General features: G+C 49.5%; 1 protein-coding gene across 7 annotated transcripts in view; it reads right to left on the reverse strand.

Moving 5' to 3' along the window:
* Window positions 1-16,700, reverse strand: part of AMPD2 (adenosine monophosphate deaminase 2) — a 272,744-nt gene that overhangs the window by 104,725 nt on the left and 151,319 nt on the right. For all 7 annotated transcript variants that reach the window (XM_044288314.1, XM_044288315.1, XM_044288311.1 and 4 more), the window contains exons 2-5: window positions 15,900-16,027; window positions 15,615-15,745; window positions 13,389-13,457; window positions 13,120-13,225 (exon numbers count right to left, since the gene is read on the reverse strand). In XM_044288314.1, coding sequence (XP_044144249.1) covers window positions 13,120-13,225; window positions 13,389-13,457; window positions 15,615-15,745; window positions 15,900-15,929 — 336 coding nt within the window. In that variant the 5' untranslated portion in view covers window positions 15,930-16,027. The remainder of the gene's footprint in view (window positions 1-13,119; window positions 13,226-13,388; window positions 13,458-15,614; window positions 15,746-15,899; window positions 16,028-16,700) is intronic.

Below are 16,700 nucleotides of genomic sequence, written 5' to 3' on the forward strand. Positions count from 1 at the left end.
TGGCTGCTTTGCACAACTGTTCAGCCGAGGCCCGATGCCTCTGCGCCCAGGAAGCTCCGACTGCTCTGGTGGAATGAGCAGTGACGCCGAAAGGCGGAGGTCTGCCCTTGGCTCGATAAGCCTCAGACACCGCCAGTTTAATGAAACGGGCAATAGCCACCTTGGAGACCGCCAACCCTTTGCGCGAACCCTCCGGAACCACAAACAGGGAGTCCGTGCGCCGAAAGGACCCGGTGACCTCCAAGTAAATCCTCAACGCCCTGACCACATCCAGACGGTGCAGTTCCCGTTCTCTGGGGTGGGAAGGAGAGGGACAGAGCGACGGAAGGACGATGTCCTCATTGATGTGAAAGGCGGAGACCACCTTTGGCAGGAAAGTCGGGACAGGCCGAAGCACAACCTTATCCTGGTGGAAGATCAGGAAAGGTTCGGAGCAAGAAAGAGCCGCTAACTCCGACACCCGTCGGAGAGACGTGACGGCCACAAGAAAGATGACCTTGCAGGACAGAAGGCGAAGGGAGACCTCCCGTAAAGGCTCGAAGGGGGCTGATTGGAGCGACGAGAGCACAACATTCAGGTCCCAGGAAGGAACTGGAGGGCGGCACGGCGGAACAGAGTGAGCCACCCCTTGTAAAAAGGTCTTAATTGGCCCTAGAGGGGCCAGGGGACGCTGGAGAAGAATAGACAGCGCCGAAATCTGACCCTTCAGAGAACTGAGGCACAGCCCCAGGTCCAGACCCGACTGGAGGAAGGACAGGATTGTGGGAAGAGAAAACCGGAGAGGTGGGATGCTCCGGGACTCACAGAACCCCAGATAGGACCTCCAAACCCGATAGTAGATCCTAGAGGATACGGGCTTACGAGCCCAGATCATGGTGCGGACTACGTCCGCGGAGAAACCCCGTCGCGTTAAGACGGCGGTCTCAATAGCCACGCCGTCAAACGTAGCGAGCCTAAATGCTCGTGGAAGATCGGTCCCTGAGAGAGAAGGTCTTCCCTGGAGGGCAGTGGCCACGGTGCGTCTGCCAACAGCAACATTAGGTCGGCGTACCAAGACCGGCGGGGCCAATCCGGGGCGATTAGAATCGCGGGGACGCCCTCTGCCGCGATCCTCCGAAGAACCCGTGGCAGGAGGGGAAAAGGAGGAAAGACGTACAGAAGGGAGAATTCGCGCCACGGAAGGACGAGCGCGTCGGCGCCGTATGCCTTCGGGTCCCGTGCCCTGGCCAGGTATAGGGGGACCTTGTGGTTGAATTTGGAGGCCATGAGGTCCACGTCGGGGCGACCCCAGCGAAGACAAAGGGCTTCGAACACCTCTGGGTGCAGGGACCATTCTCCCGGGTCGATGGTGGACCGGCTGAGGAAATCCGCCGCCCAGTTGTCCACCCCCGGGATGTAAATCGCAGATAAGGCCGGCACGTGCGTCTCCGCCCAGAGGAGAATGAGGGTCACCTCTTGCATCGCTGCAGCGCTGCGAGTGCCTCCCTGATGGTTTATGTATGCCACAGCCGTGGCATTGTCCGATTGGATCCGAACAGGGTGGCCCCTCAGCAGATGGGTCCAGTGTCTGAGGGACAGAAGAATCGCCCTCAGTTCCAGAATATTGATTGGAAGTCTGGACTCCGATAGAGACCAAACGCCCTGGACGGACCGGGGAGGGAAAACCCCCCCCCCCCCCCCGTAAGCTGGCATCTGTGGTAATCACCAGCCAGTTCAGTGGAAGGAAGGACTTCCCCCTTAGAGGGATATGCAACCACCAGCCGAGGGAAGCCCGAGCCAGGGGAGGCAGAAGAAAGGTCCTGTCCAGACTCCTCGGTGATTTGTCCCAGGCCGACAGAATTGCCCTCTGAAAGGTGCGGGATCGGAATTGTGCGAACGGCACCGCTTCGAAACAGGCAACCATCTTTCCCAACAACCGCATGCCGGATCTGAGGGAAGGGCGGTGATGACGGAGGAGACTGCGAACCGACCCGCGAAGGGCCAGACGCTTGTCCGACGGAAGGCGGACCTCCGCCAACTCTGTATCCAGGAGCATCCCCAGGAAGATCAGCCGTCTGGAGGGGGTAAGGGAAGATTTGGGGTGGTTGATAATCCAACCGAACCGCGTCAGGGTCTCCAGAGTGAGTTCCACACTGCGGGATGTCTGAGAGAAGGAGGGTGCCTTGACCAGGATGTCGTCCAAGTATGGGAGAAGAAAAACACTTCTTGAACGTAGAAGGGCCAAGACAGGGGCCAGGACCTTGGTGAACACTCGAGGAGCCGTCGCCAGACCAAAGGGAAGGGCGACGAATTGGAAGTGATCGTCCCCCACCGCGAAGCGCAGGAAGCGGTGATGACATGGAGCAACCGGAACGTGGAGGTATGCATCCTGAATGTCGATTGAGGCCATGAAATCCCCTCTTTCCAGGGAGGCCACTGCGGACCTGAGAGACTCCATCCGGAATCTCTGCAGTCGGAGAAAACGGTTCAGGCGTTTTAGGTCCAAGATCGGACGCACTGAGCCTTCCTTCTTGGGAACCACAAAGAGGTTAGAGTAGAACCCCCTGAACCTTTCCGTCGGAGGCACGGGGGCGACGACACCCTTGTCCATTAGAGAGTGAATGGCCGCGAAGAAGGCGGCCACTCGTACGGGATCTCGCGGAGGACGGGATCGGAAGAAACGGTCTGGCGGAATGGACGCAAATTCGATTTTGTATCCGCAAGATACAATCTCGAGCGCCCATGCGTCTGAGATGTGGGCCCGCCATACGTTCCTGAATAGGAGAAGGCGGCCCCCCACCCGGGTGGGTGGGGGCGCACCTTCAGGCAGAGGGCTGCTGGCCTGTGGGAGCCCATGCAGGCTGGGACTTGCGCCAGGTAGGTTGCGTCCGAAAAAACGGCTTCTTGCGTCTATCCTGGGCTGGGCCAGAGGAAGAAGAACTGGCCGCGGGTCTAGACCCGGTGGGCTTGCGAAAGGACCGAAAACGGGACGAACCAGGGCGACCACGGGGGGCGCCCATTGGCCTGGACTGGGGGAGGTGAGTACTCTTCCCACCCGTGGCCTCTGATATAAGTTCGTCCAGACGGGTTCCGAACAGGCGGGAACCCGTGAATGGTAGGCCGGCCAAAGAGCGTTTGGAAGCGGCGTCCGCCGCCCAAACCTTCAGCCAGAGTTCCCTCCTGACAGAAACTGCCAGGGCAGAGGAACGGGCAATGAGGGCACCCGCATCAAGGGAGGCCTCACAGACGAATTTTCCGGCCTGAACAATTAGTTGGGCTAAGGAACGGAGGTCCTGAACAGGGACGTCCGACCCTAACTCCCGTTCCAGTTGCAAACCCCATTCAGAGACCGCTTTGCCAACCCAGGCGGAGGCAAAGACCGGTCTAAGGGCCGAACCAGAGGCAGTAAATATGGCCTTGGAGAGGGATTCCGTACGACGGTCCTCAACAGACTGGAGGGAAGATCCGTCCTGTACAGGAATAGTAGTGCTTTTGGACAGGCGAGCCACGGGAGGATCAACCTTAGGCGGGGATGTCCACGTGGTCACAGAATCCGCTGGAAAGGGATAACAAATGTCCAGCTTTTTGGGTGTAATAAAGCGGACGTTAGGCCGAGTCCAAGCCTTGGATACCACAGAAGAAAAATCAGCGAGTATGGGAAAAACCTTGGAGGCCTGTTTGGGGCGGAGAAAGGACACGCCGGCCTGTTCAGAGCTGGGGGGGTCATCGTGTAGCTGAAAGGTATCACGGATGCTAGTGACAAGATGCCCCACCGCGGACGCCAATTTGGACGGAAGCTCTGAGTCCATGTCCACGTCCGAATCCGCCAGTTCTCCCTCAGAAAGCGTATCCCTTTGAGAGAATAGACTTGACTGAGCTCGCACGCATGGCGGAGAGAGCGAAGCATCTGGAGAAGATGTGCGCTCAACCCTTGAACGTTTCTGAGTATGCCGGGCCCTGGAAGATTCGCTGCGAGGCAGGGAACCAGTGGGGGCGGCAGAAACGGTAGTCCCAGCGGGTGCGACAGGGATTGTGGCAGCCTGCGGGAGAGGCGGTCTATCCACGAGACGGCCCACTACGTGTGTAAGGCTTTCCACCGCCTGAGACAGAGACCTAGCCCAGTCAGGGGGTTCAGAGGCACCGGGGGGCGCAGCGGGAAGCGGGCCCTGCACCGGGGCCTGACATGCAAGGCAATGCGGCTCAGATTGCCCACGCGGAAAAAGTTCCTTACAGGCGGTACAGGCATGGTACCAGGGTTTGGGGGCACCTGTGGGATCTGACATGCTAAAGTGTGGTTGTACTCTAATATAGAGACCACAAAGGGTTATAGCAGCTATGACCAGGAGGGTTAGGAGAGGGTTAACTGTCCTACCAGTGCCTCAGAAGAACGTCAGGAGATGGCCCAGATCAGCAGCAGCAGAGAAGCAGTGAACAGCAGTGAGCAGCAGAGAGCAGCAGAGAGCGCCCACAGAAGCCGAGCGATGTACACAGGAGGTTAGAGTCCCCCACCGTGTCCCAGCTTCCTGTCAGGAGTGAGGAAGCGCGGGAAACCTCAGCAGAAAGCACGGGGAACAAGCTCCGCCCCCTCCAGCGCTTGAAATGTCTCCTGTGAAGGAGAACGTAGCTCCGCCCCCAAAATGACGCGCGCGTAAGCCCCGCCCCCTACCGGGACCGCTAAGCCCCACCCCCCGTTCTCGGCGGGAAGGGGGAGAGAGAGAAGAGAAAAATGGAGTCAGCCCTGAATGAGGGGGAGGGGGGGGAGAAAGATAGCAGCGTGGGGGGGAACGGCGTGGGGGTGCTGAGGATGCTGCTGTGCTGCATTGTCCTGCAGATGAGCGCTCAGAATGAGCGACCACGGGTGCCCCCCTTACCCAGAGGGGTAGATGCTGCAGATAGGGACGGGGTATGGGCTGGAATAGCCATCTCACCGTCCGACGTCTTCACCCTCAGTCCTTTCCAGCAGGGTCGCCCCTTCAGCCACTGGCACCGCAGTGGCAGGAAGCTGGAAGAGGGGCTTGGCGTGCGGGCGACCCCCTAGCTGGCGGGATGTAGGGGAGTCATTGCTGCCCAGATCCTCCTATTGCTTCTGTGGGGGAGGCAGCAGTGCAGATAAGTTGGCACTGGCGCAGCTCAACCCCGGGAGAGCAGAGAGGTCTAATGCGTCTCTGGTATCCCTAGGAAAAAATAAAATAACAAAATTAGAAGAAAAAGTAAAAATAACAAGGAGAAAACAGCCCTGCAGTAGCAGGGAGTGTCTTGCCTCCTTGGACACTAAGCTAAAACTGGTAGCCTCTATCTCCAGGCTGAGGGTATAGCTGATGGAGGAGGGGCTTAACAGTTTTACTTAGTGTCACGCCTCCTAGGGAGCTGAGCTATACCTAAGGTCTGTGTCCCCCAAGGAAAATGGGCGAGAAAATATGTTTGTTAGCTACCTGCCTGACGGCAAATGCTGCTAGTGGTGTTTTTTTGCAAATGTTCATTTGTTGAAAATGTTCAAATTTCATGCACATTAAATGCAACAGCAGTATTTGCACTTTAAACCTCGTTTTTTATTTTTATAAAGTGTGGGTGAACTTAAACTGTATGGCTATACTGTGGTTCCTGTAGGCTCCATGTCTATTTTGCTTGGGGCCCCCAAATTCCTTCAAACGGCCCTGCCTCTCTGCAGGGGTCTGGGCCATTCCCCAGTTCAATGAACATTATGAGACATCATGGTACCGGCGGTTCCTAAGGGATTATGAATCGCCCGTCCATCGCAGACATAAACCAGATACATACAGTACAGACCAAAAGTTTGGACACACCTTCTCATTCAAAGAGTTTTCTTTATTTTCATGACTATGAAAATTGTAGATTCCCACTGAAGGCATCAAAACTATGAATTAACACATGTGAAATTATATACATAACAAAAAAGTGTGAAACAACTGAAAATATGTCATATTCTAGGTTCTTCAAAGTAGCCACCTTTTGCTTTGATTAGTGCTTTGCACACTCTTGGCATTCTCTTGATGAGCTTCAAGAGGTAGCCACCTGAAATGGTTTTCACTTCACAGGTGTGCCCTGTCAGGTTTAATAAGTGGGATTTCTTGCCTTATAAATGGGGTTGGGACCATTAGTAGCGTTGTGGAGAAGCCAGGTGGATACACAGCTGATAGTCCTACTGAATAGACTGTTAGAATTTGTATTATGGCAAGAAAAAAGAAGCTAAGTAAAGGAAAACGAGTGGCCATCATTACTTTAAGAAATGAAGGTCAATCAGTCAGTCCAAAAAATTGGGAAAACTTTGAAAGTGTCCCCAAGTGCAGTCACAAAAACCATCAAGCGCTACAAAGAATCTGTCTCACATGCGGACTGCCCCAGGAAAGGAAGACCAAGAGTCACCTCTGCTGCGGAGGATAAGTTCATCCGAGTCACCAGCCTCAGAAATCGCAGGTTAACAGCAGCTCAGATTAGAGACCAGGTCAATGCCACACAGAGTTCTAGCAGCAGACACATCTCTAGAACAACTGTTAAGAGGAGACTGTGTGAATCAGGCCTTCATGGTAGAATATCTGCTAGGAAACCACTGCTAAGGACAGGCAACAAGCAGAAGAGACTTGTTTGGGCTAAAGAACACAAGAAATGGACATTAGACCAGTGGAAATCTGTGCTTTGGTCTGATGAGTCCAAATTTGAGATCTTTGGTTCCAACCACCGTGTCTTTGTGCGACGCAGAAAAGGTGAACGGATGGACTCTACATGCCTGGTTCCCACCGTGAAGCATGGAGGAGGAGGTGTGATGGTGTGGGGGTGCTTTGCTGGTGACACTGTTGGGGATTTATTCAAAATTGAAGGCATACTGAACCAGCATGGCTACCACAGCATCTTGCAGCGGCATGCTATTCCATCCGGTTTGCGTTTGGGGCTATTTCACACTTGCGTTGTCCGGATCCGTTGTGTACTCCATTTGCCGGAAGTGCCCACTGGACCCGTAACACCGCAAGTGAACTGAAAGCATTTGAAGACTGATCCGTCTTCAAAATGCGTTCAGTGTTACTATGGCAGCCAGGACGCTATTAAAGTCCTGGTTGCCATAGTAGTAGTGGGGAGCGGGGGAGCAGTATACTTAACGCCCGTGCGGCTCCCGGGGCGCTCCAGAATTACGTCAGAGCGCCCCATGCGCATGGATGACGTCAATCTGAAGCGCCCCGGGAGCCGCACGGACGGTAAGTATACTGCTCCCCCACTACACTTTAACATGGCAAACAGGACTTTAGCGTCCTGGCAGCCATGGTAACCATTCAGAAAAAGCTAAACGTCGGATCCGGTAATGCGCCGAAACGACGTTTAGCTTAAGGCCGGATCCGGATTAATGCCTTTCAATGGGCATTAATTCCGGATCCGGCCTTGCGGCAAGTGTTCAGGATTTTTGGCCGGAGCATCCTGAACGTATTTCTCTCCATTCAGAATGCATTGGGATAATCCTGATCAGGATTCTTCCGGCATAGAGCCCCGACGACGGAACTCTATGCCGGAAAAGAACAATGCAAGTGTGAAAGAGCCCTTAGTTGGATCATTTATTTTTCAACAGGACAATGACCCCAAACACACCTCCAGGCTGTGTAAAGGCTATTTGACCATGAAGGAGAGTGATGGGGTGCTGCGCCAGATGACCTGGCCTCCACAGTCATTGGACCTGAACCCAATCGAGATGGTTTGGGGTGAGCTGGACTGCAGAGTGAAGGCAAAAGGGCCAACAAGTGCTAAGCATCTCTGGGAACTCCTTTAAGACTGTTGGAAGACCATTTCAGGTGACTACCTCTTGATGCAGAAGAAAACTCTTTGAATGAGAAGGTGCGTCCAAACTTTTGGTCTGTACTGTATTTGTGTTCCTGTGACCACGATGAACAGGCTCATGGTAATAGTTTGGTGGTGGGATGCCGGGGAGGGGAGATAAACATATCGCCCCACAGAAACCAAATAACTGTACCATGCTTGGACTCCACTGGTAGCCGGGACCCAGGTGGACCCATTGGTCCCAGAATCACCTGCCTGCGACATTCTGGTCTGGAGCCATGAGCCCTAATCGGTTTTGTGGCTCATTTGCTGTGTGTCTTTTCTCTGAAGCGAGGTCACATCGTGCCATGTGTTTAGAGGGACCTGCAACCGGCTGACATCACTGCTTCCCATGTGACTACAGCTAAGAACTCATTACAACCCAAAGGACTCATATACCTGGTAAACTGACCTTTTTGTTCTGCTTAACCACTTCAACCCCGCTAGCTGAAACCCCCTTAATGACCAGGCCACTTTTTACACTTCTGCACTACACTACTTTCACCGTTTATTGCTCGGTCAGGCAACTTACCACCCAAATGAATTTTACCTCCTTTTCTTCTCACTAATAGAGCTTTTATTTGGTGGTATTTCATTGCTGCTGACATTTTTACTTTTTTGTTATTAATCAAAATGTAACTATTTTTTGCAAAAAAATGACATTTTTCACTTTCAGTAGTAAAATTTTGCAAAAAAAAAAACCGACATCCATATATAAATTTTTCGATAAAATTATTGTTCTACATGTCTTTGATTAAAAAAAAAATGTTTGGGTAAAAAAAAATGGTTTGGGTAAAAGTTATAGCATTTACAAACTATGGTACAAAAATGTGAATTTCCGCTTTTTGAAGCAGCTCTGACTTTCTGAGCACATGTCATGTTTCCTGAGGTTCTACAATGCCCAGACAGTACAAACACCCCACAAATGACCCCATTTCGGAAAGTAGACACCCTAAGGTATTCACTGATGGGCATAGTGAGTTCATAGAACTTTTTATTTTTTGTCACAAGTTAGCGGAAAATGATGATTTTTATTTTTTCTTACAAAGTCTCATATTCCACTAACTCAAAAAATATAAACTTCCATGAACTCACTATGCCCATCACAAAATACCTTGGGGTGTCTTCTTTCCAAAATGGGGTCACTTGTGGGGTAGTTATACTGCCCTGGCATTCTAGGGGCCCAGATGTGTGAGAAGAAGTTTGCAAACAAAATCTGTAAAAAATGACCGGTGAAATCCGAAAGGTGCACTTTGGAATGTGTACCCCTTTGCCCACCTAGGCTGCAAAATAGTGTCACACATGTGGTATCGCCGTACTCAGGAGAAGTTGGGGAATGTGTTTTGGGGTGTCATTTTACATATACCCATGCTGGGTGAGATAAATATCTTGGTCAAATGCCAACTTTGTATAAAAAAATGGGAAAAGTTGTCTTTTGCCGAGATATTTCTCTCACCCAGCATGGGTATATGTAAAATGACACCCCAAAACACATTCCCCAACTTCTCCTGAGTACGGCGATACCACATGTGTGACACTTTTTTGCAGCCAAGGTGGGCAAAGGGGCACATATTCCAAAGTGCACCTTTCGGATTGCGCAGGCCATTTTTTACACATTTTGATTGCAAAGTACTTCTCACGCATTTGGGCCCCTAGAATGCCAGGGCAGTATAACTACGCAACAAGTGACCCCATTTTGGAAAGAAGACACCCCAAGGTATTCCGTGAGGGGCATGGCGAGTTCCTCGAATTTTAAATTTTTTATCACAAGTTAGCGGAAAATGATGATTTTTTCTTTTTTTTTCTTACAAAGTCTCATATTCCACTAACTTGTGACAAAAAATAAAAACTTCCATGAACTCACTATGCCCATCACAAAATACCTTGGGGTGTCTTCTTTCCAAAATGGGGTCACTTGTGGGGTAGTTAAGTTTGCGGAAATTGATTTATTTTTTTTTTTTTCTCACAAAGTCTCACTTTCCGCTAACTTGGGACAAAAATTTCAATCTTTCATGGACTCAATATGCCCCTCACGGAATACCTTGGGGTGTCTTCTTTCCGAAATGGGGTCACATGTGGGGTATTTATACTGCCCTGGCTTTTTACGGGCCCTAAAGCGTGAGAAGAAGTCTGGAATATAAATGTCTAAAAAATGTTACGCATTTGGATTCCGTGAGGGGTATGGTGCGTCCATGTGAGATTTTATTTAGTTAGTTAGTGGAATATGAGACTTTGGAAGAAAAAAAAAAATATTTCCGCTAACTTGGGCCAAAAAAATGTCTGAATGGAGCCTTACAGGGGGGTGATCACCTCATATACACTCCCTGATCACCCCCTGTCATTGATCACCCCCCTGTAAGGCTCCATTCAGACGTCCGTATGTGTTTTGCGGATCCGATCCATGGATCCGTAAAAATCATACGGACGTCTGAATGGAGCCTTACAGGGGGGTGATCAATGACAGGGGGGTGATCAATGACAGGGAAGTGATCAGGAAGTCTATATGCGTGATCACCCCCTTGTCATTGATCACCCCCCTGTAAGGCTCCATTCAGACGTCCATATGCGTTTTGTGGATCCGATCCATGTATCCGTGGATCCGTAAAAATCATACGGACGTCTGAATGGAGCCTTACAGGGGGGTGATCAATGACAGGGGGTGATCAATGATAGGGAAGTGATCAGGAAGTCTATATGCGTGATCACCCCCTTGTCATTGATCACCCCCCTGTAAGGCTCCATTCAGACGTCCGTATGGTTTTGCGGATCCGATCCATGTATCCGTGGAGCCGTAAAAATCATATGAACGTCTGAATGGAGCCTTACAGGGGGGTGATCAATGACAGGGGGGTGATCAATGACAGGGAAGTGATCAGGAAGTCTATATGGGTGATCACCCCCTTGTCATTGATCACCCCCCGTAAGGCTCCATTCAGACGTCCGTATGCGTTTTGCGGATCCGATCCATGTATCCGTGGATCCGTAAAAATCATACGGACGTCTGAATGGAGCCTTACAGGGGGGTGATCAATGACAGGGGGGTGATCAATGACAGGGAAGTGATCAGGAAGTCTATATGCGTGATCACCCCCTTGTCATTGATCACCCCCCTGTAAGGCTCCATTCAGACGTCCGTATGTGTTTTGCGGATCCGATCCATGGATCCGTAAAAATCATACGGACGTCTGAATGGAGCCTTACAGGGGGGTGATCAATGACAGGGAAGTGATCAGGAAGTCTATATGCGTGATCACCCCCTTGTCATTGATCACCCCCCTGAAAGGCTCCATTCAGACGTCCATATGCGTTTTGTGGATCCGATCCATGTATCCGTGGATCCGTAAAAATCATACGGACGTCTGAATGGAGCCTTACAGGGGGGTGATCAATGACAGGGGGTGATCAATGATAGGGAAGTGATCAGGAAGTCTATATGCGTGATCACCCCCTTGTCATTGATCACCCCCCTGTAAGGCTCCATTCAGACGTCCGTATGGTTTTGCGGATCCGATCCATGTATCCGTGGAGCCGTAAAAATCATATGAACGTCTGAATGGAGCCTTACAGGGGGGTGATCAATGACAGGGGGGTGATCAATGACAGGGAAGTGATCAGGAAGTCTATATGGGTGATCACCCCCTTGTCATTGATCACCCCCCGTAAGGCTCCATTCAGACGTCCGTATGCGTTTTGCGGATCCGATCCATGTATCCATGGATCCGTAAAAATCATACGGACGTCTGAATGGAGCCTTACAGGGGGGTGATCAATGACAGGGGGGTGATCAATGACAGGGAAGTGATCAGGAAGTCTATATGCGTGATCACCCCCTTGTCATTGATCACCCCCCTGTAAGGCTCCATTCAGACGTCCATATGCGTTTTGTGGATCCGATCCATGTATCCGTGGATCCGTAAAAATCATACGGACGTCTGAATGGAGCCTTACAGGGGGGTGATCAATGACAGGGGGGTGATCAATGACAGGGAAGTGATCAGGAAGTCTATATGCGTGATCACCCCCTTGTCATTGATCACCCCCCTGTAAGGCTCCATTCAGACGTCCGTATGTGTTTTGCAGATCCGATCCATGTATCCGTGGATCCGTAAAAATCATACGGACGTCTGAATGGAGTCTTACAGGGGGGTGATCAATGACAGGGGGGTGATCAATGACAGGGAAGTGATCAGGAAGTCTATATGGGTGATCACCCCCTTGTCATTGATCACCCCCCTGTAAGGCTCCATTCAGACGTCCGTATGCGTTTTGCGGATCCGATCCATGTATCCGTGGATCCGTAAAAATCATACGGACGTCTGAATGGAGCCTTACAGGGGGGTGATCAATGACAGGGGGGTGATCAATGACAGGGGGGTGATCAGGGAGTCTGTATTGGGTGATCAGTGGTTCATAAAGGGTTAATAAGTGACAGGGGGGGTGTAGTGTAGTGTAGTGGTGTTTGGTGCTACTGTACTGAGCTGCCTGAGTCCTCTAATGGTCGAACCAAACAAAAGGGACCACCAGAGGACCAGGTAGCAGGTATATTAGACGCTGTTATCAAAACAGCGTCTAATATACCTGTTAGGGGTTAAAAAAAAATCACATCTCCAGCCTGCCAGCGAGCGATCGCCGCTGGCAGGCTGGAGATCCACTGGCTTACCTTCCGTTCCTGTGAGCGCGCGCGCCTTTGTGCGCGCGTTCACAGGAAATCTCGGCTCTCGCGGGAGGATGCGTATATGCGTCCACCCAGAAGAGCAGGGCCGCCGGCAGGACGCAATCCTGCGTACGGCGGTCCTGAGCAGGTTAACCCTGTTTGTACCACGCCATCTGTATTCGTAACCTCAGTGAGCCCTTAAGGCGATTAAATATATAATTTGACCCCCACGTCCATATTTCGGCCTAGTAATACGTTACCGCGAGTTGGTTTCTTACCTAATATAATCCCGTTAGCAAAATGGGCTTATATCAAACAAGAAACTGGTGGCAGTCTTCCCGGGCTGAGGAAGCGCTGTTTCACTCGAGCAGTGAAAAGGCTCCCTCAGCTTGTTGCCTCTCTGTGCCTGTGTGGAAAGGAGGAGTCTGTGAACACTGTACCAAGCTGGCCTTACCTGCTCCTCAGGGACGGCGTAACATCAGGCCTTGGTAACCAGTGACCATACCGTATTTCGCTGGATATACGTAGTTGACATCCGGCGGCAGCGAGGTGCGATATTCGTCACAGTAACATATATATATCTTTTTTCAACTGTATTAACTATGTAACTATGTACATCTAGCTTAGTAATCTTAAAAAGATGTAATGTTTTTTAATGAATAACTTACCCCACACTTTTCATCACCTGAGATAGAGACTCTTAGGTATTCTCTTTCAAGAATAGCCTCTTTAGAGAAATAATCCACAAAGTCTTCATGCTCTTCTTCGTATAACCTGAGAAACATAAAAATGACAGGAAAATAGAGCACGAGGGAGCGAAATGACACAAGACAGAGTCTGCAAACAGTAAATGATAATTATAGGAGATAGTAAATGGGACATACAGTGCAGATCAAGCAGACGATATATCACCAGAAAGATAAAAGGAGTGACTCACTGTAAGTCTGAGCTGCTGTCAATTTTCAGAAAATCCTGTTTTGCTCTAAGTAAGATGTCAGGTTCCAGTCTAGGGAGAAATCAACAGTAGATTGGATATCAGGATTGTGAGAAATACCATACAGCAGTAGAAAACAGAAGTAAACCAGAGATAGGCCGAATGCCCACGGCCGTGAGCGGTCCGTGGAACCGCGGCCTGGATTCCTGCTGAAAGCAGGAGCGCACGGCGTCATTGGTTGCTATGACGCCGTGCGCTCCCTGCTGCCGCCACAGTACAGTAATACACTGGTATGATCCGCAGAACGGACATGCAGATGCATACAGCACACCGTGTGCTGTCTGTATCTTTTGCTGCCCCATTGAAATGAATGGGTCTGCACCCATTCCGCAAAAAAACTGTGGAACAGATGCGGACTCAGAACCACATATGTGTGAATGTACCTTATATCATGTACCTTTCTAACAGGCCAGAGATTAAACATTTTTGTGGGAGTGCTTCTTTAAATTGAGTTTTAAGAATTTTGGTGATATTATTTTAATTTCTATGCCACTAAGCCTTATAACAGGCCGACACTTCCTATTCTGTCGAGATCACATTTCAACAGTCACCTCATTATAATCTCATGCATGATTACAATGGAAGTTATCACCTATATACAGAAAACACAAGGTCCTTCATTCACAATAGGTGATGGTCACAGTGCACAAAGACCTCTAAACAGGTTACTTAAGGTAATTGTCTCCACTTAGATATTGGTTACAGGATATGTTACCAATGTTAGATAGGTGTGGATCCAAATTCTGGGACCTGCACGTATCTCCAGAATCAGAATGGGACCCCCAAAGTTAACAGAGAACAGCCACGCATGCGTGGCCACCTTCCGTTCATTTCTATGGGAGTTCCAGAATTCGGAAAACAGCCACTTATGCTCACTTGGCTATTGTTGAAACTCCCATAAGTAATGAGTGGAGAGTACACTGTGCGTGCGCTGTGTGCTCTTGTTACCTTTCGGGGCCCATTCTAGATCTTAGCGATATGCCACCAATGTCTGATGTGACCTAACCCCTGCCATGGAAGTCAATCAGTTCCTTCCAGTGTACTGTGTCTATGGTCCATGTGACTGCTGTAAAGCAGACAAGATGGCTGCCTCATAGGCTGGGCTTACATGGTGACACACACAGCAGCAAGACCCAGAAAAGTGGCACAACCAAAAACATTTCTGCAACTTGCCTGAAACTTGCTGTCACACAGCTATTTTAGAGCAGTGATTTGGCTTTAAAAACACAGCCTAACCGCAGAAAAGCTCAAGCCAACTTGCATTTTGGTGTTGGATTTTGCCTGACAGACCACAGTCTCAGCATGTCGCCGTTTAGCCCCAACTTTAATCATGTACAGAAAATAAGATGACAATATCTACAATCAATAAATACAAATATTAGAAAAATGTAATATTTTTTTCTATCTGGCTATAATAAAAAAATTCAAAATAAAAAGATATTGCTGGTAAATTTCGGCTTGGTAATCTAGACTGTGCTGTGCCACTCCTCTGCTATAGAAGGATTATTGAAATGTAAGTGCTTACTAAAGCAGACGTGTCTGGAGAGCTGATGGCTCCGGGCACCCCTCGAGGCCTTTCCTTTTAGTGTGGCTGGACCTGCAGACAGAATCCCCACTCTTCTCCAACATGGCTGCAGCAGTGACAGTTGCCCCATTCGTCACATGACCTGGTGACATGTCGCATGGGGCACTCGTCACAGCTGCAGCGGCCACATGACACTTGGTAAGCAGGATGTTGATGCGGGGGCACCAGAGAGCAGCGCCAGTGCAGGGGGAGCAAAGGAGCCAGAAATCAGCAGCAAGGAACAGGTAAGTATGATTCCCTCCACAGGTCCGTCCATGCTGGGGGGTGAACAATCCCTTTAAAGGTTCATGCACACAACGGTGGCTTGTGCAGAATGGATGTGGACCCATTCACTTTAATGGGGCCACAAAAGATGCAGACAGCACACAGTGTGCTGTCCGCATCCGCATGTTCGTTCTGTGGCCCCACAAACAAAAAACATGTCCTATTCTTGTCTGTAGGACAGTTCTACAGAAGGCAGAACACACATGGCCGGTATACATGTTTTGCGGATCCGCATGGGCCCTAAGTATACTAAGTTTACTTGCAGTCTGTATTTTACTAATACTTTTCTTTTTCATTTTTTGCACTTTTTGTTGCCTTACTTGATATCTTGACTTATTTGTCGCTCTAGACGCTGTCTTCTCTCCTCAAGCTTCTCAATAGGACTTTCCTCTGGAAATTCATAAGGAGCAGAACGCATTTCACTGTCCGCAAGGGAACGACTGAACAGTTCCTGAAGTAGAGATGAAAAAGAAATGAATGAGGAGGTTATCTTATGATGGGTCCCAGGGTGCTGGGTGCAGGAACTGGGGCGATCAGCTGATTGACCAAGGGGCTGCATCATGAAAGGGGTTGTCCCCTGATTAAACATGGGACATACGTATTACCTCTGCTATTTCTTTGTACTTTCCCTCCATGGATGTTCTTAATTCTCGACTTAACTGCTTCAGACTATGAGGGGTACCAGAGAAAGATTTAGCTGACTGTAGTATATGAAGCGGAGACCCCCGAAAATCTGAAAGAAAAGTGGTAATGCCCTTTAATAATACCTTTATGTGACTGCACTCATATATACCGTGTGAATTAATACTTACTAGAAAGACACATGATAACATATCAAACAGTTATACCGCCAGTGTCGGCAGGTTGTTTTGTGTGAGACAACTTGTCTTTTTCGATGACACCATTTGGAGGACAAATCATTTATTGATTAGTCTTTTGAGGAAGGCGAATGAGAAAAGACAGCAACTTAACCTTGGCTGCTTTTTTTCTTTTACCATTAATAATACTAACAGGTTGGTGCGAATATGGTGATACCGAATAGGAATAGGGTGTTTTCTTTTACATTTTAGTACTTTTGCACAATAAAAACATTTTAGGGAAATAAAGCCATTTTTATGTCACTGTATTCCGAGAGCCATAGCTTTTTTACTTTTCCATCAACATACCGTACCAGGCTTTTCTTTTGCTGGAAAGGTTGAAGCTTTTAGTGGTACTATTTTGGATACATATTAGTTACGGTTCATAAAATGGGGGAACATAACGGGGGAGCCCTCTCTCTATTAAACACCTTAGATGCCGTGGTTGCTACTGACTGCAGCATCTATGGGGTTAAAATGATCGGAGACCAACTTTATTGGATTCTGTTCAGAGCCTGATGCCCTTAAGTTGTTATCCTTGGCATCATG

Source organism: Bufo gargarizans, chromosome 3, assembly GCF_014858855.1.
Source record: "Bufo gargarizans isolate SCDJY-AF-19 chromosome 3, ASM1485885v1, whole genome shotgun sequence".
Classification (NCBI taxonomy): domain Eukaryota; kingdom Metazoa; phylum Chordata; class Amphibia; order Anura; family Bufonidae; genus Bufo; species Bufo gargarizans.